The 27,274-nt window shown below is 41.8% G+C and overlaps 1 protein-coding gene across 1 annotated transcript in view; it reads right to left on the reverse strand.

Annotated features, from left to right (window-relative positions):
* Positions 1 to 648: 648 nt before the first annotated feature.
* ECE2 (endothelin converting enzyme 2) overlaps positions 649 to 27,274 on the reverse strand; it is a 309,525-nt gene continuing 282,899 nt past the window's right edge. The window contains exons 12-19 of the mRNA XM_078667332.1: positions 21,660 to 21,758; positions 21,299 to 21,376; positions 20,183 to 20,286; positions 17,663 to 17,773; positions 12,679 to 12,746; positions 6,082 to 6,272; positions 4,243 to 4,338; positions 649 to 957 (exon numbers count right to left, since the gene is read on the reverse strand). Of these exons, the coding sequence (XP_078523458.1) occupies positions 781 to 957; positions 4,243 to 4,338; positions 6,082 to 6,272; positions 12,679 to 12,746; positions 17,663 to 17,773; positions 20,183 to 20,286; positions 21,299 to 21,376; positions 21,660 to 21,758 (924 nt within the window). The 3' untranslated portion in view covers positions 649 to 780. The remainder of the gene's footprint in view (positions 958 to 4,242; positions 4,339 to 6,081; positions 6,273 to 12,678; positions 12,747 to 17,662; positions 17,774 to 20,182; positions 20,287 to 21,298; positions 21,377 to 21,659; positions 21,759 to 27,274) is intronic.

Consider the following 27,274-nt stretch of genomic DNA (forward strand, 5'->3'; position numbering starts at 1 on the left):
GCACAGTAAACCAAGAAAAGAAACTATGGACTTGATTGTGGCTCAGAGTAATTCCCATGAGTGAGATTATTTCATTCAATCATTCATTTGATCAGTTTCTGATTTTCTAGAAGAACTAAGAGCTTCCTATAGAATACAGCGGAAACCCAGCAATGCTAGCTGCACATGTAACGCACTCTAGCTTCCCAGATGATGCACCCTAGCTTCTCAGATGATGAACCCTACTTCTCAGGTGATGCATCCTAGCTGCACAGATGATACACCCTAGCTTTTCAGGTGATGCATCCTAGCTGCACAGATACGCCCTAGCTTCTCAGATGATGCATCCTAGCTTCTCAGGTGATACATCCTAGCTGCACAGATATTCCCTAGCTTCTCAGGTGATACATCCTAGCTGCACAGATATGCCCTAGCTCTCAGATGATGCATCCTAGCTTCTCAGATGACACACCCTAGATTCTCAGGTGATACATCCTAGCTGCACATATTATACGCCCTAGCTTCTCAGGCGATGCATCCTAGCTTATCAGATGATACACCCTAGCTTCTCAGATGATGCACCCTACTTCTCAGGTGATGCATCCCAGATAATACACCCTAGAATCTTAGGTGATGCATTCTAGCTGCACAGATGATGCTACATAAGCTTGTGGTAGATGGTGGAAAGTACCTATCTGCTATGCAATGGCTGTGCCAATCTCCGAAAAGTGTGCAAAGTGTAGATATTGATGGTAGCACAATGTGTGCATACACTCTCCTCCTCCTTTCATGGGGATCATTTCACCACACTTCACAGTGTTCGCCCGGGTTCATGGGGGACCCAACAGGGCAGTTAAAATGTTCAGCAAAGTCCACAGAGTTGGCAAGGGTACCAATGACGCGGAACTTGGCCGGGCTGTGGGGATCGGTCATCAGGCCTTCATGCGCACTCTCTGGAGTGTGGACAGAACACCACACCTGTGGGAGAGAAGAGGAGCATTAAAACATATGGTAATCCACAGCTAGGCGAAATCACAAAATATCACACTGCACAACACCCCACACTGTCCATTTGAGGTGTTTTAGAAATAGACAAGACCCCAAACTCAAGATTTTGAGGCTGCAACACCTAGAAGAATTATGGTCGCAGTGCCTAGTAGAGAAAAGTACGTATTCAGTAGAGTTAGCCAACATACGACCAAAACACAAATGCGCACTTAGGTTTCTCAAGCCCGGGTGTATTTACTGGCCGGGCTGAAGAAACCCCCACAGACAACCTGAGCAGAGCATCTTTTCAGCCTGCTCTGGCTAATCCCCCAGCTGCTCTCATAGCTGCCGGGACCAGGAAGCACGCAGGAGGCGCGACGCGACGTGGGAGGCAGCCGGATTTGGGTAAGTTAGTACTTTTTAAAATATATAATTACAAGCCCCTGCGTGCGCTCCTCTCACCTCCCCCACGGACCCTCTCCCGCTTTGCCTCCACCCACCTAACCAGCCTTTGCTTGTGACGGCTGCCACTGATACATGGCTATTTCATAGAGGGAAATGGCGTAAAGTGAATCTATAAGAGTACTGGTTCATGTGAGTGAAGTAGGTCACTTGATAGTGAATGTAGCTCGCCAAGGACAGGCCTCAGCAGATACACCCAGAACTTAGTTTGTGCCTGTGACTGCAGATGGTGGGCACTGGCACTAATGTTTTGGGGGTGAGCACTTATTTTTCACAATCAGACTTGAGCTAGAGAGAGAAACTTGGGGAATGGAGAAACAAGGGGGAAGAGCAGCACAGGAAATCATTGACAAAGCAGAACTCACAAAAGAGGGGGTTTGTTTCTAGTAAATCAAAGAAAATACACTCATGTAATCAAAGGGATCTCCCGCCATTTTACCTATGCTGAACGTGCCTCTGCATGGCGTTTTAGTGAGGCAGCATTAGTGTTATTGAAGATCTGCATTTGTGCTGTCCATGCTCTTTATCGAGGATGTCTGGGCCGTGCTTCATCGCGTGTCATGTGATGACATCATGCTGCGTCATACGTATCACATGAAGGTGTTACGTGTCTTGGTATTATTCAGTGTCAACGTGACACTGAACACAGTGCTACAATCAGGCATACTGCATAAAATATGTAGTATGACCTATAAATTAGTGATCACAGTGTGAAATTGCAGTGATGTTTGTCGCAAACTAGGGCACTAATTGCTGTGGCACAAAAACACATGCATGTATTGGACTGACTTAAATTGTTTTGCTACCAATTGTTTTGCCTCCTAAATATGTGTGTCAGAAAAGGAAATTCGGCTGACTAGTGTGATTCACACCACCGGGTTACTACAGGGGACAAATTAACACAAAAGGTAATTGCATTAATTCTGGCAAATACTGTCTGATTCTGATGACATTTATCAATTAAAAGAATCTCAAATGTAGCAGGTTAAAAATGGTTAAAAGCCCTATATAGCTTCCACAATGGTAAAGTCTTGTTTTGTGAGGTCTCTGCAAATTTAGTTAATTACACATAGTTGTTTTCTACTGCATTTACCATGTCCGTGCAATTAAAAGACTTTTGACTAAATTAATTTATAAGCCAACCTTAAATTTTACGCAGTGGCCGCAAACCAACAATGCCCGGAGGTTTGACTTTTTCCTTGTTGCAATGTTACTTCCCCATTGTAATAAAAGAGCCACTCTTGTGATTTTGGCACCCTATGATGACCCTCAACCACCACCATTTTAACTGACTTTAGTGTGTTATTTTACCCTAGCCTTAATGTAGAACGGTACATTTATATTATAAGTGCTTACTATTGGCTTTGACATGGCTTCACATCATCTTATTTCTTGACTTTGACTATTGGCTTTGACATGGTCTCATGTCATCTTGCTTTCCGACTTTGCCTTGCTTCTGCGTGCACAGAATATGAGTTCTTACTATTGGCTTTGACATGGCCTCATGTCTGACTTTGTCTTGCTCCAGCCTACACAGCAGCGCTTGTGATTTGTCCTCCAGGTCTTACCTGCTCCTCACTTGTTTTTCACACTTAACTGAGCAGAGTGAACTGGATATTATCTGTGGAATGTACAAACTCTGTCTCAGGGTCAAAATACAGAGGCTTGGCCAGCCACTGTTTTGGCCTTGACGCAGACTGGTACAGCCTGCTCGTTTTTTTCCAAATGAGAAAGGGGCAGGGTTTTCTAGAAACTTTGCCTCACGTTGAATAATTATACTTAAGCTGGAAGTAGGTGGAAGTTCACCACAGAATAGACGTATTGCTGTGGGTTGGTGATGGAATTTGAGTCCTGACTGATACTCCTACCTAGGCTGTGAAAGGGCTTCCCCAGCTGAAGAGCGGGCAAGAATGTTGCAGAATCAGTCGGTGAGGTGTACCTAACCACACTCACTCTCTCTCTTGTATCTATTTTCTACTTTCTGCTACTTGTACATATTGCATTTTATTTTAATTGTTTATTTGAGAATCTGCATTTACTGATATATTTGGCTTACCTTTTTGAGCACTGCATTAATCAATAGTTTTCTTTGAGCCTGCTATGATTGATATATTTGGCCTACCATTTTGAACATTGCATTACTAAACATATGTGTGTTATATTCCATACATTTGGATTGGTTTATTTACCTCGCCTTAAGGGAGTGTTGTGCCTTACCTCTGTCTTAAGGGATTGTTGGGGTTTTGGGTGTGGCTTGATGGTGAGCAGCCACATTCATTACACCCATTTTCAGTTATGAAGCTCAGAATGTTGGATAACGCAGTAATACCACAGATTTTTTCCCATTCTGAGCAGCCAAAACCAGAATCTTTGTATGTTTTTCATGCAGATTTTTCCCCAGGTTTTGTGTGGCAAAAGTGTGCAAGGAAAATCGCTGGATCAGTGCAGTATTTGCACCCCACTTGGAATCCTGATTTGGGTGCCCCCTTCAAACATCTTGATTCTTGGTAAAGGTTGCATTCATTTTCAGGATTTTCAAAGGTGAAAATAAGTCAATTATTTTGCTGGTTGATAATGTAAACCTTTTAAATCCACGGCCTAAGTACGGGATACTGCCTTGCACAACTAACGCCAGCCTGACCTTATTGGTTCATTAGTATTTGAATTCCCAACATGACCATGTCATCAGTGCTCAATGAAATGCAGATCAGCTTGGCGGGATTCATTCTAAACCAACTACTGTTCTGTGTATTTCATCCTTGAAGACTAATCTTCCACACCCAAAACCCATCAGAATCTGGATGGTTTCGTTACCTGTGCAAATCCAAGGAAGAAGAGCTGGTGGTTGCTAAGACCCAGTGCTGGCAGGCGTTTCTCTTCTCCATTCAACCGCAGCCAGGATTTGTAAGCCTGAAAGATAATAAGGCAAAGCATCAGAAATAAAGAAAGCTGGATTTGATCGAGTGGCATTCACCAATCATGTACAACACCCGTTCTACCTCACCGTCATCAATTCCATGCCAATCAACCATCGGGTTCTTCCAGCATTGGCCTCACTAAAATCCTAATCTCCATCGTTGAACTACCAATCACATCAAAACTTACAACCATGTCAAGTCAACCAACCATCACACCTTAAGCAACCAGCTCAAGGCAAGCAAGCATCTCAAGCAAAGCAGTTCTTTTATTCCAATCAATCATCCCAGGAGAAAACATTTCTCTAAAATAAACAATCCTTTTATGATTGCTATTATTCAGGCAAGTACTACATCTGCAAACTGGAAAATCAATAGATCACACAAGATCACAAATCCGATGGATCAAGGGAACAGACTAGAAAAATTGAGACACAAATATGGAGTGGTGCGTATATATAAAAGCAAAAGAAAGCACCTGAACAAAAGAGACAGGAGTGGGCAGAAGCCATGTTGCTTTGGTCAAAACCCTAGGTAGAAGAAGGACTAACAGTCATGATGGGAAGGTAAGTAGGCAATGTTTTCTTGAACATATACGGCACCGCAAGGCCTTAGGCTGAAGTATAAGTACTCTATGAAAAAGAGCGAGAACTTGGGGCCAAAGACCAGGCAAATTGTAGGCAAACATATGACTGAATTACATCAGCAGGTACATGCAGTGTCTTTAGGCCCTGAACGGCTGAATGTTCAGGCTCAGGAGCACATGGAAAGAGGCTTTGGCAGAGGAGACCCACAACAAAAAATGTCTAAAGTATTTAGACTGAGTAAACATTTAAGATGTGTGATTTAAACCAATAATCTAAATTAAGTGTGTTATTTTCAAAACATAAATGCAAATTCTTTCCATACGAGACAGATCTTGAGGCTATCATGTCATCCTATCCTAAAACATTTTCCTGTCATCTGACAACCATCCCAATGACCCTCCTTCTGCGTTAATCATCCCTTTCCAGCAACCGCACCATCAGTAAGTTACCAACCTAGCCCAAACAATCACAACCAAACTCTTGTCACTTAACTAACCACATGATTCACCAGTAACTCTATAACAGACAAAAAACAAACAATCCCCATCTAATATTACACCATCAGAAATTAAAAATAACCCAATAACCCTTCTACCACGAACATCATACCATCTGACAAATATTCATAGCTACATGGCAGAGACCTAGAGAACTTGGAAAATCCAACAAGGGAAAATTTGAAAAAATGAAAAATTTGATTTTACTGAGTACATGTTAGAAATTCCTCAACAAATACTTCTCCTCTGCACAAATAAATACAACCTGATCTAGGGCAATGAAGGTGTAAAATCCTCAGACCCTGGTATTCGCCCAGACTTAAAGGAAGAGAGAGTTTTCCAGATCTTTGATTGGAGAGTTTCCAGACCCCTGGATCAGAGCCACAATTCAGGAAGATATTAGGGTCTTTTTTTCCCCAGGGATTGAGCAAAGGAAACTCCCAGTTCACAGAACGAGACCTTGAATTTCAGGATGAAATAATATATCTGACCCAAGTTTGCCTGCACTCTGGCGAATTGTATAAATGTGGGTATTGCGGTTTCCTTGGTACCCAGGAATGTAAAACAAATCCATGTGGAGTTGTAGGTTCTTCCCACATTTTAATTTGCCAGTCATTACCTAAATGGCCATAGATTGATGTAATCAGTACTTACATGATATGCGGCTTTTAGGCCACCATTGTCGGCGATATTCTCTCCCAGAGTCTGCTTGCCATTGATGTGCTCGCTGTTGACCGTGTACTTGTTGTACTGCTCCACCATGCACTCCGTCCTGTTCTTAAAGGCTTCAAGAGATGAATTCTGCCACCAGGGCCTCAGGTTCCCCTCCTTGTCATATTCACGACCTACAGGAAAGAACAGCATCAAGATTCTATGATCACTCATATCATTCCCTACGTTCGACTATTTGATCGGTGCAGGGCCATATTGAAGTGACCTCCGAACAAGTGGCTTCATACATACAGAGTGCCTTGCTTTGTAAGGAAGGAACCCTCTTTCAATTATTTTCTGAGTATAATATGTCTGTTATCACAGCAGTATAAATCTGTAATAATATTCTGGTCACCTAAGGCCCTCGAGAGTAGGAACTCATCTCAACATTTGTTTTTTATTTGAATTTGGAAGTCACCATTAATCAGCATTTCTGCCTTCAACTGCTGCTATTGTATTATGGACACAGCAGTTGAACTTTAAAATTAGAATTCAAATGGGAATTTGAAAATTGAGCATTTGTTAAATTGTAAAACACCATATTGTGTGTATAGATATATAATTAGATGGGACTGTGGTACACGATATGTTAGTTGTCGCAAATTTGTTGTAGAATACAGATGAAAAGAACATCTGCAAGCGCCAAAGAATTGTCACCACGAAAATCTGATTGCTGAACATTTCTCTAAAACACAAATCCAAAAGCAATTTAAAAAAAATCAAACTAATTGTTATCTCTTAAATTCCAATGATCAGAGCGGTGTGGTGTGGGTGAGTGTGAGCAGTGGGCAAGAGAAAGAGCTCTATGGATACATATTTTGGACAGGGTGCAAATGGTTTAAACGAAGATGAAGAAACTAGATTCTTTCTTATTAGATTTTGGAATAATGACAGACACTTTTTCAAGATTCATGACTTCTATTGATATCAACTCCCAGTCATTAAGTCAGAAACAGTATGCTGTAGTATGCCTATTGCTATAGCATGTCTCAGTTTATAATGAAATATTTAGTTCTCTTGATCCACTTTGGTTTTGTAAATAAAGCCAAGTGAGATGTTTTCAACCAGCTATAAAGTAAGGACACCAGTAATTATGAGAGATAAATCTTTGGCATAGGAACTTTGGACCCCCTCGCTTGAGGTCTATGACAGTGAGTCATCACACAAGAATAGTTTTTCTATTTTTCTGCCCACAGTAATATTATTTTACTACTTTTTGTTTGGGTGAATTATTCGATTAAGAGGAAAACTATGTTTAACAGTCTTCAATTCACTGAAAACCTACCGTCTCTGGTTAGGATAGTTTGTTAGTGAAGTCAGTGGGTCCGATTCACAGAAATAACAAGACAAAATCCTAAACGTACTACCATTTACTCTTTTTGGTATTCACAGAAGGCACTTACTCAACAATGAGTAAGTGCCCTCTGTGAAAATCAAAATTAGTAAGTGCCTTTTGTAAAAACCAAAATGAGTAAGTGCCTTCTGTCAATACCAAAATGGTAGTAAGTTTAGGATTTTGTCTTAAGTTAGTTCTGTGAATAGGGCCCATTATTAATTAATCAGATTAGGACATCTGAAATAGCAAGTGGATATGTCAAGATTCAATCCCATCACCATATTAAAGAAACAAAAACAAACTTCCTCTTTTAATTTTTATCAAAACTGTATTGAATTACAAAGCATTTAGTGAAAAAAATCCCTTATAATTTGTAAAAAAGATCAGTTGTCAAAGATTGAGACTCAAGTACAAGGTATAGAAATTCTAATTGAGGCATACATGAGGACACACATTATAAAGGGCAGTAATAGGTTTTTGTAAAGCCTGGGTCAAATGCTTAATTGTGTGGCCCCTCTTTCTAGGCATAGACGTATATCCTTGGTGAATGAATAAAACATGGCAGCTCCAACATCTAACACCATCTAGTGGTAGGATGTATTAGCTTCCAGTTAATTAACAAACAGTGCCAGCTCTGCCTATCCTCTTGTGAAGGCACTGGGCAAGGGCTGTAAAGAAGTTGCATGGCTAGAGTTTTTTCTTGGTGTCTAGTATCCATAATATGAGATGTCATTCACATTTCATTGAATTAAGCGAGGCATTATACTTTCAACCAATTGTCAAGCTTATGATCTTTTGACAAGGTTCAGAAGGTTTTCTATTTCTCCGGGAAGGTAGGAAGTATGTCCTTTTTCTCTACAAAAAGATGAAAACTCATGATGTCTGAATTATTTCCTTTAATTACTGTCAAATGTGAAGATGCACAAAATCTGTTTAGGACAAGAACCTAGTTCATGTTTTACAGTTATGCCTCCTGCCATTATCCATGTATTCAAATTGGACCAATGCCATAATATGTAGCGATCTTTTGAAGCCCTTTTGTTATAATAGCATTTTTTTGTACAAATATATTTATATGTTGTATAACCATGTTTTTTGGCATAAAAGCAATGGTATTTATTGCACAATTATAGCCTCTTTGCACAAATATCTTTTCATGCTGTATTGTTAGGGGTTTATCTTGTATAAAAGGAATTATATCTCTTGGTTGCTCTTTTTTAATAATAGTATTTTTGTATAAATATATTTGTATGATGCAATTTTTATGGTTTGATTCTGTATGAAGGTAATGGTATTTTGTATAACATCAATGCCATGTTTTTAGATTGATTGGAGATTTATTTGAAGTAGTATGGTGTAATTTGGATCTATATATATGAAAAGCTTGTGTTGCCTTATTGGCTCAATATCAAACTGTTAATAAAATCAATCAATCAATCAAACCAGGACTAACGTGTTGTCATGCTTCCAGAGCTTCCCTAGCCAATAAAGTAGAAGAATGCTGTCTGGTATTAGAAATGAAAAGCAGTGTTCTCAAGTTGCCTTCTAACGCAGCTCATCTCTACTCCTACACAGTTACTTCAGAGCCTGGTCTCTGCGTCAGTGCTGAATTTGAGCCGGGACTTTCTGGTGCTAAGCACAGGTACTTAACCACATCGCCGCGGGGCTAATTCCCCCTCGGCTCGTCATGCAGCACTGTGGCGCTGTGCTGATGACGAGCTGAGCTCGTCATGGCCACGACCGCTCAATGGAACGCCCAGCACAGCAGGGTAATTATCCCCGCGTGGGTGTTCCACGGAGGTCATGACAAGCTCAGCTCGTCATCAGCACAGCGCCACCGTGCTGCATGACGAGCTGAGCTCGTCATCAGCACGCAAGAGGTTAATTGGTTTCCGGTGCTTGGCACCAGCACTTAATTGTCAACCCCGCACTTATGACAGTCTGCCACATGGTGGCGCTGCTCATCTAATTTAGAGATGAGCAGAACAATGGTAGTTTAGGAATAAAATATACATTAAAATTGCTAATACCTGCCTCCCCAGCCATTCCTTTAGCTTTGGGGACCTGGAATATTCTAACCTGTCGCAGTTACATGCAAGAGAGATGGTTAGTAGTTCTTTTGGCAGCGATGACAAGGGCGATGCGTGGTACAAGCTGCAGTGGCCTCCTGGTCAGAGCCCTGGCATTTAATGTTTTACAAATGAAGCACTGCTCTGCGCAGTGCATATACTCTATGATTATGAAAACACACAGACTTAAACATACTTCCCAGGTTGTTTGTAACGCAATGCCAAGTTTCACCAAATGGTGTCTGAAATTCAAGTAACGCAAACCAGAAATGTGTTTGCTTGCAACTCAAACACTGACTGTTCAGGAACCCTAAAGTGTCAGCAGAGTAAAGGAAACCATATGGATTCATGTCTAAAGTGTGATTTATATCTGTTTTTGTACTTTGCATTTAGCTGTGTGCTGAGTCCAGCTCTGCCACATATTATTTTCAAGAATCTTAGAAGAATTTAGGCTTAGAGTTGTGTTAGAATGCAACATTTTGCAGAAGAAAGTGAATATATTATTTGGATCTTTTCCGATATATTCCTATGAAGAACAATAATTCTATGATGTGATTATCAGAAGCATACATGATGAAAACACTGTGCCAACACAAAAACACCAAAAACATACTTTCTGTTTGAAGATCTACTTTCAGTTCAAGTCGGGTGGAAACCCACTCAGCGTGATTTTCAGTATCAGACAACGAAGATTTCTGTGGATGTGCCCCCGGACAATGTGTCCTTGTTTACCCCGGTATTTACCTGCCATATGAGTTTTCATCAGCGATAGAAATGAATTATATAATATGAGATGTCTCAGTGATGTCACAGATGATGGTATCTGAGATATGATGTCATGAGCAGTGCGTGTTGCGGTGCAAGTTGTGGACCACTCCAAACTCACACACATCACTGATGACACTTCAAATGACATTACTGATGGCATCTCAAATGAAATCATTTTTGACACCACTGATAACATCCCATATGACATCATGAATTACATCATTATCAATGAAGTCACTGTTGTGGATACATTTGACAATCTGGCTGAACAGTTACATCTTTCTAAATAAAAAGACTAGAATTTTGTATCTACCAATAAGTCTGAATAATGGTCCTTACACATTAGGAAGTTATGGGAGTGATTTGCAGTTTGATTAAGGCCACGCCTACTTGGGCACAGTCATCACAGCAGTACTTAAACGCGAGTGTCTAAGCTAATCATATAGTGGGACCGGTGGGTACGGGCCTAAGCCGAAACAATGTACATCAACAACATAGACAATATTGAGCAAGAACATAGCGTAAGATTTAGAGTTCTGAGAGAACTAGAAATTACATCAATTTCTGGAGGTAACTTAAATTGCAGTGTACAATACACTGATTGAATAATTTCCTCTACATTACTACCCCTATGACTGAGGAAAGTGAAATGATTTATTCACTGCTGTATCAAACATTGCACTCCGCATTTCTTTAATTTGTGTTCTGGATGTAAATGTGTAACCTACTCGTATATCCGTTTTCTGTATAGTTCTAGTTTCTGTACTCTTGTGTGTCAACATATTGCAAATGTTATATTTTTCCACAACAAACATTATATTTATTTTGAAGTCTGTGAATATGTATATATTCCAGTGCTGTAAATGTAGTATTTGTTTACATGTGAGTTATGTCTATGTTTTTGGACATGCTTGGTCCTTTAATGGAGTATATGTACTATTGAGAATCATACTGCAGTGTACATTTTTTAACTGTTCTAAACCCTTCACATTGACAGAGTCTTTAGTAAAATTTCCATTTTTTTCTGTTATTCCAATTTGTTTTTCATTGTCCTATACCAGTACCCTTTGGACATGGAGAATGACCTGTGATTAAGGTTGCACCCAAATCTGCATGATTCCTGATCTCACAGCATACAGACTTCAGCACTGTACAACAGAGACTGAAAGTTAAGCCTTATTTGCCTCCAGGCCCTGCCCACAACTATACACATATCTAACAGATTGGATGCAGGGCCTGGCCAGTGACCAGGTCCTGTGCCCACCCCCACATGCATCCTAGGACCCAGGTCTGACCTGCAACAAAGCTCTGCACCCATCCGTCCTTCCTCTGGGACTGTGAACATTTTCCTTATTTTGGGCTACCTACATTAAAATGCATAATCATTTCTGGAATTTTCGGAGGTGGCACAAGCAAACTGTCTTATTAATAGGGCTTATTTATTTAAACAAAACTAACATTCTGCAACAGTGTTTGTACTTTCACAGAGCCCTTCAGTTGCAGATCCCAATACATTTCTAAAATTAATCCAGAATTCACTAACCCAACTTGCATGTTTTACAGAACACAAAGAATATCATTGCACCGAATTATAGCCAAAAACTCTTACGAATCCCACAGGGTGTGCTGCCTTCTCTTTTGCTACCAGGCTTGAAAAATGGAGATCCTGAATACTGCATCTTACTTCTCACCTACCCATGGGCCACTATTTTTCTTGCTAGGGCAGCCCTTGCCTCCCAAAATGTAAGGAATTACATTATTGCTATACCATGATAAAACACTAGGTTTAGCTTTGGTCATTAGATATTAAGATTGGGTCATTTGCTGGACCATTCAAAAGATAGAATGTCAGCATGAAATCATGGCCCAGATGGTGTCTTCAGCAGAAGTTCAGCAGCATCTGTTTAAAGCCAAATCACTCCCCATACATTCATTGAAATCAATAGCACACAGAGTGCCAGTGTACCTGCTGCAGATTCTAGTTCAACCACAAGCAATGGATGCTTCATTCAGAGACTGGTCAGAAGGCACCAAGTATCAGGCTTGGAGACTGAGTCAGCTGTTCAAGCCTCTGCCCTGCTGCTGATCTCACCCACCCAGACTCATTTCTAGAGGTCAATCTCACCCACCCATTTCTAGAGGTCAATGTTATTGTCCTAGTCTGAGAAGGTGATGACTTTGGTCAAACCTTCTTCTCAGACACTGATTCTATTGCCCAGCCTCAATCTCTGATGTAAGAGGAGTTCTTCCAGATGTGGCCCTATATGTTGAATCTAGTCTCCCACATTTAGGACCATGAGTGATTGTTATGTCGCGCTCTCGGAAACTCCGTAAGCTCTGCTTACTTCAATGTTATTAATTACTAACCTTGGTCATCGAAAGCATGCGTTAGTTCATGTCCCATCACGACCCCGATGCCGCCAAAGTTGAGAGCTCTGCAGGGAAAAGAGATGTAAAAGTCAGAATCATATCTCATCACACACATCAAGGCATTCTGATTGTACTGTCACGAACAGCTTAAATTTTAATAATATAAATCGGCCGCTACTTCTCTGGTTTATCCTTCATGCTCCTTCCTTCGAAGTATCTTTTTAAAAACTTTCAGATGTTTCCATTCCCTTCTGCAGACACTGATGCAGAAAACATTTCTTAAAAGGAGCCTCTTCAGCTATAGTTGCAGGAAGGCTCATGTAACAAAGAAAAATACACATACATCCAGTATATCCCTATTAACAGCTACAATGTTCTAGCTTCTTCCCCACTCAGAACACCATTACACATGTACATATGTTTCAGAAAAACATTTATTATTGATGAAAATATCAAGAATAGAGCAATTCTTTCCAAAAAAAATCCATCCCATCTTATGTTTTAACTCCTAGTGTATCATTCCTACTCCATGGCCTACCCACTTTCCTCCTCCAATCACTGGTCTATTCTTCCTCCTCCCTTCAATGGTGTACGCATCCACAAGTTCATTAGCTTTTCCATTACTTCTAAGGTTCCAACCCCTGCTGCATACTTCTTGCTTCTATCCTGGTGTATCTTTCCTACTCCCGCCAGATGTGTTGTCCCTGCTCCAATCCCTGGTGCATATTTGTGAATCTTTCCTGCTCAGATCCCTGGACTCTCGTACCGTGGAAACCAACAAAAGCTTCAAGCTATCCTTACATTCGTAATCTCCAAGTTTGACTATGCCAACAGCATGTGCGTTTATGGCCCCAGTTTGATCATATGGAAAATACAACTAATCCAACACGCTGCCAAAAGATTCCTTCTCCGACTCCAACCAAGAGAAGGCAAGACTAGAGCAATGTGCAAGGTGCTCTCCATTGTCCACAGAACCTCCCACGAAAAAAGGCCACTACACCTACAATTTAAATTCAAGCAATATAAACAGAATAGGACACTGCTGCAGGCTTGTATCACAGATCATCATCCCGCCTTATTATTTGAAATCTATAGGAGGCTTCACCTTCCCAGAACAAACTACCAATCTCAGACACTTACTACCAGCTAAGATTCTAAGCATTCTGGAGCATTTAAACTTCAGTAGAGAGGTAAAACCATGTTCATTTCCAAGATAACTACATCATACCACATCGATGGAATCGATCTTGAAATAAAAATGTCTCCTTAACCTCTTCCATGCTCATGATGAGCTGAGCTCGTCATGAGCCACGGCGCTCCGGTGCTCATGACGAGCTCAGCTCGTCATGAGCCGTGGAACGCTCGCATGCGGGGATAATTCCCCTGCTGTGCTGAGTGTTCCACGGCAGGTAATGCACCTGTGACGAGCTCAGCTCGTCATGAGCATGCGGGAGCCGTGCGCGCCCCCCTCTTCCCCAGCACAGCAGGAAAATAACCCCCGCAGCGAAGGGGTTAATGTACAATCTACAGTCTAGATCACACAGATATGAAACAGCTCAACCAGAACACAACTTTCCATATCTGGGCAAATTATGAAGGGCTGGCCTATTTCTAGTCTGAGTATTATACAGTGATGTCAATTCATATATAACCCTCCCAGCCCGTATTAATACTAATACCATAGCACCCAGTGGTCAGGCAGTCAATTTTAGTTCAAAAAAGCTGTAGATTAATTTCTTTAAGTTGTCCTCTGACACTCATACAAGACAGAACCCCTATGGGTCTTCTCCGACACACATTCCACAGCAATAAACCATCCATCGCCAACTGAACAGGTGTGTGATAAGGAAGAGTTATGCCATTTACTACTGGCCAACGGAGGACTTTAATTTAGTACACCACTGTAGAATCCAACTAGCTACACACTTTGACCAGTTTTCAACATATCGCAATGACAATCATACACGGAATGATGGTAACAAAGTAAATCCCAGCATATCTCTCCATCAACCTATGCCTGCTCAGGACCACAAACTATAAACGAAAAATCACAGAATGGACATCTCAGCGCAGAAAGTTACTAGTTGGACTGCTATAAGAAATATCATAATGGGACCTGAAGAGAAGTTCAAATCTTTCATTTTACCGAAACCCATAAGCTATGCGCCTATGTCTCACACTTCATGCATCCCATAACAGGATGACCGCAACTCCATGGTCATCACGCACAACATGGAAAGACTTCCCACAGAGGATCAAAGCAAAGACAACACCCTTCCAACTACACACCCTACACAATGGAGCATTCTATCCCTGCAGACAAGTGATTCAGCCCCTAACAGAAGGGTAGTGGGAGCAATATAAATGTGAGAATCCAATCCAATACAATGCAATGCAATGTGATACAGTACAACTAGGCGTTACAACAAACAATTTGAGAAAAAAGGAAGACAGTGACTTCTGGCTGATTACGGGGTCAATTGATTTTGCCAGTATTTTATGGGTCTCAGATGGAATTATTGACCTGATGGGCAATGGCAAGCGAAAGGAGCAAATATAAGTTGGTAAATAACCCTTTGAGGAGGGGATATCTGAGTGGCACGAGTTTATGTGGAGGCGGGACTGTTTTAAAAATTTAACCAAGGCCAAGAGCACAGTTAGTACTGGAAGAGAGTAAGTATTGAGTTGTAATTAGTCCTGGGTAGAAGGTTAATTATACTCCCAAAACATTTGAAATTCACAACTTTCACATTATGCAAAATTGGCAAAACTTTATGTCACATAATCTTTTGTTCATCTGAGACTACTTTGAGCAGAAAATATCTTGCAGAAGCTAGTATGGCTTTGCATGAAAATTTTTAGGGAGATACAGGTAAATCATATTTCACATCATGTATGTAATTTGGAGAACATGACATGATTTCTCACGTTTTGTAACCTTTCTATTTTATGACTTGTGTGAAATACCTGTCAGTGTGCCAATGTCAACAGAGAACAGCAGGAATATTATGCTGTAGTTAACATTGTGTAAAACGTTCTACCTTATTAACAAGAACCCCCATCACAAAAATCTTATCAAGAAAATCATAACTGCTAATTTTTATGTAGGGGTAGACCAGACAAAGCAGGACCTATACAGGAAAGTGTCAAGTGTGGTGGTAGGGAAGTTTACAGTTGTTTCTCCCAAAATAAAATGAGATGTGGTGACAAAGATAATAATTAACATTCTTGATGATGGTTTTTGGTAAATGGGTTCTTGTTCTGCAAATGCTATCCAGCTCCCAGTGTGTATCCTCCATTAAAGAAGATATCAGTCAGACATTGGCCTCTTGCCTTCAACTAGACAAGACACCACTAAGGTGAGATGTTTGATTGATACTGTAGTTACACACTTAGAGGTCTACTCGCCAGCGTTTTGTATGTTACAAATTCAAGGTAGGGCATGTGTCGATATATCTAAAATGGCATTGCGCTCTGAAATACTTGCAAGGGTCGTAGTTTAGAGCATGTGCTAAAACCTAAATGCTCTCTTTTGGATCTATGGGGAGCTGGAGCTGACAAAATATGATATATCTTATCTGGTGCGACCCTTGCTAGTGGGGAAAAGGGACAAGGTTGCAATCTGAAAAGAACAATCCACAGCAAATGAGGGAAGATGGTTAAAAAGGATGGACCACTACATGCTCAGGAAAAACTATGTCTTTAAGTAAAGGGCATTCGAAGCACTTTATGAAAATCTGGGCAGGGATGTAATGATCTGAAGTAGGTCTGTGTGAAAGGCGGGGATGGGATTGAAGAGGAAGAATTCAACAAGAACATGGGAAATATAGAGACATCTAGAATGAGGGATGAAGGCACAACAACTGATATGTACGATTGCTGGAGAAGGTTTGGAGGAACATCTGTTAGTTCAGCCGCTCTTTTGCCTTTATTTTAACCTTCTTGTTTATTTTTGATGAATTATATATATAACTATGGTACAATGAATGCAGACTTTCTTATTAAATGACATTGGGCTGTATGAGATCTGGGGCACAATCATTCAGGACATGGTTACCTTTTGCCATGCAACAACGGATGGATAGGACAATCAGAACATATGTAATTATTAAATGAGGGAGTGCCAAGGTACCCAGGGTCAGTCCTGTGTTGTGCGAGAGTAGGCCCCGTACACACTGGTGGGCACTTTGGCCAACATCACCAATAGGCTATTGACCCAGTGTACCCATTCCAATGCGATCTTTGGAAGATTTAGGAGATGGACTAGCTAAGCATCCGACAATTTGCCAGGAGGAGCTGCTTCCTAAAAGAAGGATAAAGTGCGCGTTGAGCAAGAACTAAAGAGCTAAAAGAGAGAAGAAGGGAACAAATTAAGGGTGATACAAACAGCAGCAACAAAAAGGGTGGTCCTCTGAACCACGACATTTTTGTTGCACGTCTCCTAAGCACTATGTGGTCATCTCTCCATCACCCAAACCTTAGGCCAACACCTTCCCCGGAAGTCTGATCCACTAAGAAGGGAAAGTGAGCATCTCTTTTAATGGTACAAAGATATCAAGGTCCGAGCGAACAAGCAATGCATTTGGACTGCATAAGGAGGCTACTTCACAGGGATGTATGACACTACAACGCATGCTTTTACAACGCATGCTGTTACAACGCAGGTTTTACATCGCATGCCATTACAACGCATAATGCTTTTGGGTGCTGGATAGTGAATAGTTTAATTTACTATTCCAACTCCAGTCCCCGTGGACACTAGGGAAGGTTATTGGATAGTAAATTAACCTATTCCCTATCCTAGAGCGCCCCCTACAGCAATGCGTTGTAATAGTTTGCGTTGTAAAAGTTGCGTTGTAATAGCACTTCGTTGTAAAAGTTTTGTTGTAATGGCTGTTTCCCCTTCACAGCAGCTAAGATAGCTTTTCACTTCCACCCAAAGCAAATACTCATCAGCATGAAGTGAAGGTATCATACTCACTTGGGGTGCTTAGGGGCGTAGAATGGGGCCTGTAGGATCCCAGCTGGGAAGACAATCTCGTTCTTGGTTGGGAGGTAGTAAGCGTTCACAGTTTGAGGGGTCATGCTCCACCTAAAAGAACAAGAGAAGTGACACGAGTAGGCACCAACACATCATTGATGGACAACATCCAGGTGAGATAGGTCAAAGACACCAGGCCAAGCCAAACTTACACTGATAAGAGAGGAACCCAGCCACCCCACACAGGAATAGAAGGACACACAAATGCTCACACAGGCTAGAAACAAACCAGGCAAGCCTGCAAAGGTGAAGTAAAGACACAAGCATGAAAGGAAACTAAAATTATAGTACAGAGATGGCAAGTACCTGGATGAACCACAGATGTATGGGAAAAACAGATATTCATGATGGGTATGTGAGGATACAGTCAATTGCACACTAACATGGGATGATGAAGACATATGCGGATGCAGTGAAGAACGCAGGTTTAAGAGCATAACCACAGGAATAAGAGCACAAATGCCAGTATGGTTGTATAAGCTGATAAAGGCTTAAGAGGACACAACCATCAGAGGTGAACTGTCTGGCAACATCCACAGTCCTCAGCAATATGGACTGGTCAAATGTTACTGAGCTCAGCACCTTAATTTTCATCTTGAAGTATTGAAGCTCAACACCAAAGAAACCATTAAAGTAATGTATTCACTTTCATGTGAAGTTCTTCACATAACATCTAGGCAAAGATTATTGCGAATGTCCAAACTTATTACAATTCTCAATCTCTTTCTGAGGCCATCCTATTCTATCCTCTAGAGCAGGCTGAAACTGTTTTACAAAAAGAAGGACTAACTTTGGGATCTTAAACTCTCAGATCTCTCAGATCTCTGGCCTGTTTTCTTCATTCCTTTCTGCAGAAGCTCCTTGCAAAAAGATTTGCTCGACTAACTACAGTGTCAATGAAACATGATTGGCACATGCTAAGGCAGTCCACACCCCTCGCCGAGAGAGCTCCCTTTGAGCGCAACACATGTCTTGGCCTGCATGTACTGAGTAATGCCAAAGAGAACGGGCTGAGTGATTCCTGCTCTATCGACAGCCTTTACATTCTGGAGACCAGGTACTGCTCTTCAACTTTCATTAGTATAGAGGGTGATGGATTAGCATGTGAAACTCAGTGCCTTATTTAGACTTCAGCAGAGAGGGTACTCTGTCCAATGGTGACGGAGTACCCTCTTCACCAAAGTTGAAGTTCCAGCCGCCTTATTTCAAGTTGGATGGAACTTCAGTAAGTAGATGGGAGAGACTACTCCATCTCCACCGCCACATACATTTCTTGTGGACACTTTCACACACTTATGAGGATAGAGATGGAAGCATGAACATTATTCTACAGATGCACCAATAATGTGAGAATAAACCAGGTAAGTATTTGAGAATGGAGATGCTCACACAAATGTTACATGTGCATAAGTCCACTTCCTTAAAGTCGCTTTGAGGGCAACAGCAGCGGACTCTGATCGGGCGGTGCAGGAAGAGAACAATACTTTTTAGGTGAAACATGGCAGATGGCATCCTGACAAAGATTGAGAACTTCAAAACTGCACCGTTTGCACCCGCTTTCCAAATATTAACCAGTCAAGGAGTCGCTATCAAAATGATCGCGACTACTGCCAATGCAATAATGCGCTGAGTGCCTACGGAGCGGATACCAAGCCTTGTTGTGAATGGTATTTTAAAGTGTTAATGCTTGTGTCCTGTCTCATGGGAGGCGAAATGGGATGAGGAGAGAGCAGCTTGCATGTTTCCATGGACGATTTAAGCGCAAAATTGAACGAAGATTTTTAAGCAATGTTTGACAATGCTGAACACTTAGTTTGAATGGTTCCCTTTATTGGTTGTGATAGTCGATTGGATCAAATGTAAGAATTCATAATGTGAGTAAATGTACAAATGGACCATTTGAGCCAAGGTGAACCCCTCAATTACACAAAGCTAATGAACAAAGTCAATAAAAGTGCTGCTCTTTATAAAACAAAAAGAAGACAAGAAGGAATGTGAAGACTGTGACATAAACAACATGATAAAAAAAGGCAAGAAAAATGGATGAGATGGATGAAGCAGGCAACCCTGTGAAGATGCAGATAGTCATATGAAAATAAATATATTAAAACACAGGCATGTGTGAACATAGACATAGAAAACAGGCATGTGCTAACACAAACATGCCAAAAATTGAGAATAAACAAAGGCACAAGTGCATATAGCAAAACCATGAAGTGGGTCTAGAGACACCCACATACGTCTGTGAGCATGCCAACCCACACAGGATGTAAAAACAGCCACATAATAGCACAAATTCTAGGGCAAAATCCCTAATTTGCTTTCCTCCCAGACAGTTTTTAGTTGTCTCTACATCACCAACTTCCCGCCAGGCATCCTTATCAAGTCTGCTGGTTGAAATATATAGTCGCATTGACTACTAACACCCCATCCTTCCCCGGGGGGCTGATGATTTCTTACTGGTCTCTATTAGGCGGCTTCCGAAGCTGATCTGCCATCACCTTTGCAGAGAAGTTGTAAAAACTCAACATGTTCTGGAAAAATGAATCCTCTGAAACTTCATACTGCAATGAGATAGAAGAGAGACTGTATAAGAGCAAAGAGAATACCTTAAAGTTCCTCTGCAACAACCAAAGAGGCTTGAATTATCGAGCATGCCAGGCCCATGATAGCCTGAAAACCCACCCACCTAACTGTCCGTGATGGGTTGGGTTTCATCGGTGATCCCCATATGTGCAGATGCATATATAAGTGAAGGTCCATCACCAAGTGGCACTCACGCATGTACTGTACACATACATGTGAAGACACCACATGCATGCGTACAGGCAGAATATGACTCATTACAACGCAAGTCATTACTTCACATGCCTTTACAACGCGGTTGTTACAACGACCGCGTTCTTACCACGCAAAGCCATTACTACGCAAGTCATTACATCGACTTGCAGTAGATGGCACGCTGACATTGACCATTTGACCGCGTTGTAATGGCATCGCGATGTGATGCACGCGTTGTTAAGGTTGTTTCCCATGCAGGCACTCTTGGAAACACACTTGCACCCTAACAGTCACCCAAACTGATGCAGTGTTTCGAAAGCCTCTAACCAAAGAGCACCCTTCCATCAAATTTTAGAGTTTTATATAGCGTGAACTAGAACAGAGACATCGGGTATCAGAGCGCTTTACATGAGCACTAGTTTTGTTACAGACAGACACATTCCTTTTTGTTAGGCACAGGGAGATTAAGTGAGTTGCCCAGAATCACAGGATGTGGAGCGTCTTTGCCGAGACTCGAACCCGGTTCCCCAGCTTCAAGGTCAACTGCTCTAGCCGTGAGGCTACATCCCCTTCCCTAATTATCAATGATAAATGGTGGGGAAAGAGGTCTTTGATCCAAATGCTCTTCCTCACAACACTCAAGGTGTGTCATCTTCTGTGAACCCCTCACATTGGTACCTTGCCCTCCATCCACAAGCTGCCATGTGAGATGTGTGATATAATGTGAGCACGGTCGCTCCACTACCCTTGCACCAGCTGGTGTGTTCCCTGTGAGATGGAGATACATGCGCTCACCCCATCGTAGACGTCATCCAGCTCCTTTGTGTCCAGGATAAAGTCTGGGAATCCAATCATATCATAGATGGCATCAGCCTGCAAGAGGGTCAGACGTGAAGATGTTAGGAAACTTATACGGGCATGACTTACAGCAAGGCGTTCCACAATTACTGGGTTTGGGGAGAAGCATACTTATTTTGGGTAAATGTATGGAACCCATCCAGATTGCAAAACTGCTGCATTCCTTCACAATGGGAGAGGTTGTGTGGCCAATCATGCTTCTGTTCCCACAGGATGACACCTCACCGGGACAATACATGCTTGGCTGTCGTAATTAAGCGACAGTTCATGTGGGCACATACGGAGGAAGGGTGCTCACCTTATCCTTTGCTGCTCGTCGAGTCTGATCATCCATCCAGTGCAGTCTATCCAAAGTGTCCTCGAAGGCGGTACGGATCTCTGCGATCATCCCTTCAGCCTGCAAGCGAGGGAAAGAATTTCAGCAAAAATGTCCCGTACAAGATTTCATTCTTCTAGATCAAATGTCTCCATCTAAATACCCACCCCAAAACAAACTGCATGGATCCCTCATTGATGACTATGTCTTTATAGCAATGCGAGTCTCTTTCTGATTCTTTTATTTTTCTCTCATAATCGGGCCTTGAAGCACATTGGGAGAAGAATGTAGATTGACATCCATTACTGCCATCAATGTGATGGCTGATAATCTTAGCTATGCTTTATTATGTTATGAACACTTATTGTAACTGGTCCTATTTGCTATATTGTAGATCTCTTATCCAGTACACACAACGCATGGTTTCTGAAAGCTCGGAAACAAATAGAGATAATCTTGATCCATACAAGAGCAAATACCAATTTTGATGATTTTTACTCACCCTCCATCATCTGGTAAAAACAAAAAAGTCCCACTACTACTTCACAAGACGCTTTTTGAGATATTAAGTAACAGACACCCTGACCACGAGCAACAAAATCGATGACCATATATGGTCAGAATATCAAGTATTCCCTATTTTGAATGAGAACATGGCCATGAAATGAAAAATTCCCACTTTGAATGTGCATACAGTGGCACAAAGTGGTGGTGACAGAAACATGATAAATGTCTAATGTGTGGGGGCTTTTCACGGGTGGCTCCTAGTGTCCTAGAAACCCTCAAGTTCTCTTCACTTCACTTTGGGTGGTTAAGGTACTAACTCCCTTCTTGCTGGAGGTACACAGTAGACAGCCCCCATAAAAATAAAAACTGGGAGGACACTATCCTGTGTTTTCCATACCTATGCAATTAACTAAATTAGTTTCTGTGGCTGTTACTCCAAATGTGAACATTTTTGCTTCAACCAAAAAAACTCATACCGAGGTCTAAGCCAATTTATTATTTTCCTAATTAGATCAATGGGATCTAAATATTGCCTATATATTCCAAATCTTTGTTTAATGTGACTGGTCATGTATTCCACAAACATTATATCATTCCTTTTGGTACTTCATTGATACATTAAACTATTCCATTTGGATATCTAGCAAATATCTATACAACACTTGTTATGTTATGCAGCAGAGTGCTATAAGATCATTCATATATGGACATAGATGCCTGGCATTGTACTTATTATTTTGAATTCCAGGTTATTTACATATGAAATATTCTCTGATTAATTCCCTTTCTAACCACATAACATTTATTACCTTCATGGTCTGTGCATTACCGATTTATTGATGCCTATTTTAATATTGTTGGATTAGCAACAGATCTGTCATTCAGTGATGACGTTTTCTAGTTATACCCTGTGATCTTCTGTAAGCAATATATCCATCAAAACTTTCTGACTTACAGGAGTTTCAAACAATAATTTTAAAATCATTTGATTGTGCATTTTTTCAGGATAATAACTCACTTTCATCTTCTGGTATTTCTGTAGACATGAACTATTCCACATAATTTAAAACATTAAAGTCTGAATGTTGCGGAGGTGTTTCACAGTGGAATGTTTATTTTTCTTTGTAGCTCTGATATGTTAAAATAGCTTTTATTTACGTTTTATTTTAGTGCACACTGCACATCCAAGTGCATTAATTAACATAGTTTAAGTGGGTTGTGGTACAGATTATAACCTTATTTTCCTAATCCTTATTTCCCTTTCTCTACTTAATCCTCTCTGTATTCTGTTTGTGCGTTTCAATACCGTCAGGGACAATCGTGATAAATGTTTGGGAATACAACCTCTCAATAATATAAATGTATGCTGCTTTTCTGGTATATTTATGACATGTGCAACATGTGAAGTATATTTTGAGACAAAGCCAACATGTTTCTTCAGATATATTAGTTTTTCCATAGCAAAACAATCTGCTCTTTTGTGGTCCTTTCTTATCTTCAAATCTGGATAACTTCTTTATATTAAACAGTGTATTATTATTTGTTCTATCTGGAAATGTTCTATTATAGTACAATTCCTCTTTACCCTTAATTGTTGCCCTTATGGTTATTAATATGTATTCAGTATCACAATTCTTTTATGTACACTTTCAAATCATTGAAGTAACAGTTTTATGATCCAAAAAAGAAATGTTCAAGTAAAGGAATTAAAATAATTGTGTTCTGTTGTTGAAAGAAAATCTTCAAGTTATTGAATTTGAATTCAGCGTATATCTTTGATATTTGAAATATTTTTCTATTGGCAGTTTCCCTCAATCTCTTAAGAAATGTGCAAATTTTGTATTCTACAGCATAATTAAACATGTGAAAATGTTGTATTCTATGGCATCATTTATACTGATTCACAATTAATTTCCATCTCTTTATGATATTTTGCTTCAGTGGAAAGAACAAAGATGGAAACATTGCTTGTACCAACCTCTGAACATCTGTACATGGAACATTGGGAGAAGGCCAGTGCATGACAGGGACAATTGAAAAATGTCACCGGCATGGTACCATATGTACACATTTTGCTATGATTTATTTATCATCGTCTATTAATGCTGAGATTGCTAGTTTTAAATAATGGGTGCTAAAAAAGAGATGGATGAAAAATGTACCTACATCAGCAAGAAATAAAAGAAATGTATAGACTTGGACATTCAAGTTGTGAATTTTTAAAGCTGTACATTTGGCTTTATGAAACCTGCATCACAAATTGTGATACTTCATACAAAGAATTTCACCTACAATCTATATTGCATGAGTAAGTGTTATGGGAAAGTTAAACTGCAGAGCACAACAGACCAAAATAGACCTAGTAATAATGCACCGATTCAGGCCCAGAGGATATTTAGGGTCGACTCCAAGAAAAGAAAAGAAGGAGCCGCCATTAATGATGGATAAACATCACTATGTCTGTAATGCTGGATACAGTCAAAACAAAAAGACTGATATAATGATATAAAAGCAAAAGGGAAACATAACATCCTTCAAACTTTTCTACAGCTTTCAGGGTTGAGATGTCTAGGAGTAACTCTTTTCTAAGAGATTTCAGTTTCATATGTCTTGTGTTTCTATCCTTAGCTTCAACATCTGCTCCCTGGCCTCCTTGTTTTTGATTTTTGTTTTATCTCCCCATTGCTTGTTACCCCTCTTTCACTCTCCATTTTACCCTGCAGTTCTGGTCTCTTTTATGTTAGTTTCTAGTTCCTATGGGGCTTTTCAGCAAGAGGCAGCGTGCAGAAATCTAACTCTGCCTAACGCAAGATTCCATTGCCCGGTCAGCGCAATATTTACAACGCGCATCGCCGAGGTGATAGGAATCCCGGCAAAACCGGCGATAGGAATGAAATATCACAGGAATATCAGCGATATAATCAACAGTTAGAGAAAACCTTGTAAATAGGGAGAGGTGGATCTGGCATTATGATCCATCTCCCATGCGAAACATTGCTAAGTCATGATTTTATCAGGCGTAATGGAACCGGCGAAATACCTGGTTAGTGCTACATTTAATGCCGAAAAACGTTTTAGCGATTTACTAGATAATAGAGAGTAGCCCTGTTAGCGTTTATTCCCACTGAGTTTCAGTCGGGAACGCCTACCTCGCATCTCATTAGCGATGCGAGGCGCTAGGAAAATATGCACAAAGGCATAGTTTCACGCGTTAGCGTGTCCATGCTGATAGGGCATTAGAATTATCGCCGCTTTTCGTCCTAAAACAGACGCTTAAGTGGCGATAATTCTAACGCCATGCCTTGTAGATATGCCCCTATGTGCTTTCCCTACCTTGTTTTTTCTCAATATTTTCGCTGATGCCATGCTCTTATATGTTTGCTACGGTTCTTAAGTTCATTGTGATCCTGCTCTGTTTAGGTTCGAGTTTTTCTTTTTTTGTCTTGGTAGTCCTATGCTTACATTCCTGTTCTTCTGCCTCATGTGTGTATGTTACTTGAAGCCTCTTCCTCTCTGCTGCTTGCCTTGTGCTCTTAGGGGCATATCTACAAGGCACGGCATTAGAATTATCGCCGCTTTAGCGTCTGTTTTGCGACAAAAAGCGGCGATAATTCTAACGCCCTATCAGCATGGACACGCTAACGCGTGAAACCATGCCTTTGTGCATATTTTCCAAGCGCCTCGCCTCACATCGCTAATGAGTTGCGAGGTAGGCGTTCCCGACTGAAACTCAGCGCAATAAACGCTAACAGGGCTACTCTCTATTATCTAGTAAATCGCTAAAACGTTCATCGGCATTAAATGTAGAGCTAGGGGGAGGAGCCAAGCTCGCGTCCGCGATGGCCGCGTTTTAGCTCGGCTCCGTTCGCCTTCCTGTCTGGAACGTCTATCCTGTGTTTTATCCTGCCCCGGGAAGTATTCTTTGATAGACTATGGAACTACGACATTTCGCAGGCACTTACCGTTTGATCCGTTTGTTCCTGGGTGCCGCGGATCCTGAGCTCCACCCTTGTCCGTTTCAGGGTCTCCGGAGCGAGCGGGCCTGAAACTCCTCGGCGGCGCCCGGGCGGGGCGGAGCGCTGTGGCCGGCCCTTGGTGGCGGTGTGGGCTCGGTCGGAGAGGCCGATGTGCAATTAGACCGGTTACGGCTCTCCGGGCCTGGTCCGGCGGTCCTGCGGCCTGGTGTTGGGGCGCTGCCTTCCATGGACGGGGTTGACCGTGTATGTGGCTCGTCTCCCCTTTGTTCTCCGGTCCGGCCATTTTGAGTCCCTCCTCCCGGACTCGGAGAACGGAGCCGGTGGCGTGTGGGGAGCCGGCGACCTGCCTTCTTCTGGTGGCCCCCCTTCCTGCTCTGGTGGTGCCTCTGCTGGTGGTCGGCTGTATCCTGTTTGCCCCACTGGTGGCCGGACGGGGGTCGGAGATTGCCGCGGCCCCGCCGGGCTTCTAAGATGGCGGCCGGCCCCATGTCTCTCAGCTTGGCCGAGACTGGCGACGCTGGTCCGCCGCATGGCACGTTTGCTGAATACCGTAAAGGTGAGCCTACGCTTGGCGACATCCTCGCCGCCTTGCGCTCCTGGAGTGCTCCTATGGCCGCACCTCTCATGGACCTGGAGGAGGATCATTTTGCAGGGCCTGCTGGGCCCCCCCCGGTGTGTGCGGCTTCATCTCTGTTGTGTGCTGCTGGAACTTTCCTGGAGGTCGTGGGCCCGGCGGCTGCCGCTGGTGTGGGTGTACGGATGTCCACTGCCCTCATTCATCCTGTGCTCCCCCTTGTGCAGAGGGTCCGCCGGCCGGGTCCCGTCCGGACCGGCCTCGTCGGAGCTCCCTTTCCTTTCTTGCCTCGAATGGCCGACCGAAGATCCTGTGATTGCTCCGCTGGGTCGGCTTTCCTCATATTGTCGTCGGAACTGTGCCTGCATTGCCTGAGGTGGTTGCTGTCCTTTCCTGTTCCTCCGGGTCGCAATCGGTATGACTTGTGGGGATTGACGATCGCACTCCCTGTTCTTCGCCTCCTGTTCCACATGATCTGGTTCCTCGTGCGTTGGACGACTACAGCTTGGGATAGACAAGGACAGGGTTGAGATGAACTT

Source organism: Lissotriton helveticus, chromosome 11 (assembly GCF_964261635.1).
Source record: "Lissotriton helveticus chromosome 11, aLisHel1.1, whole genome shotgun sequence".
Classification (NCBI taxonomy): Eukaryota; Metazoa; Chordata; class Amphibia; order Caudata; family Salamandridae; genus Lissotriton; species Lissotriton helveticus.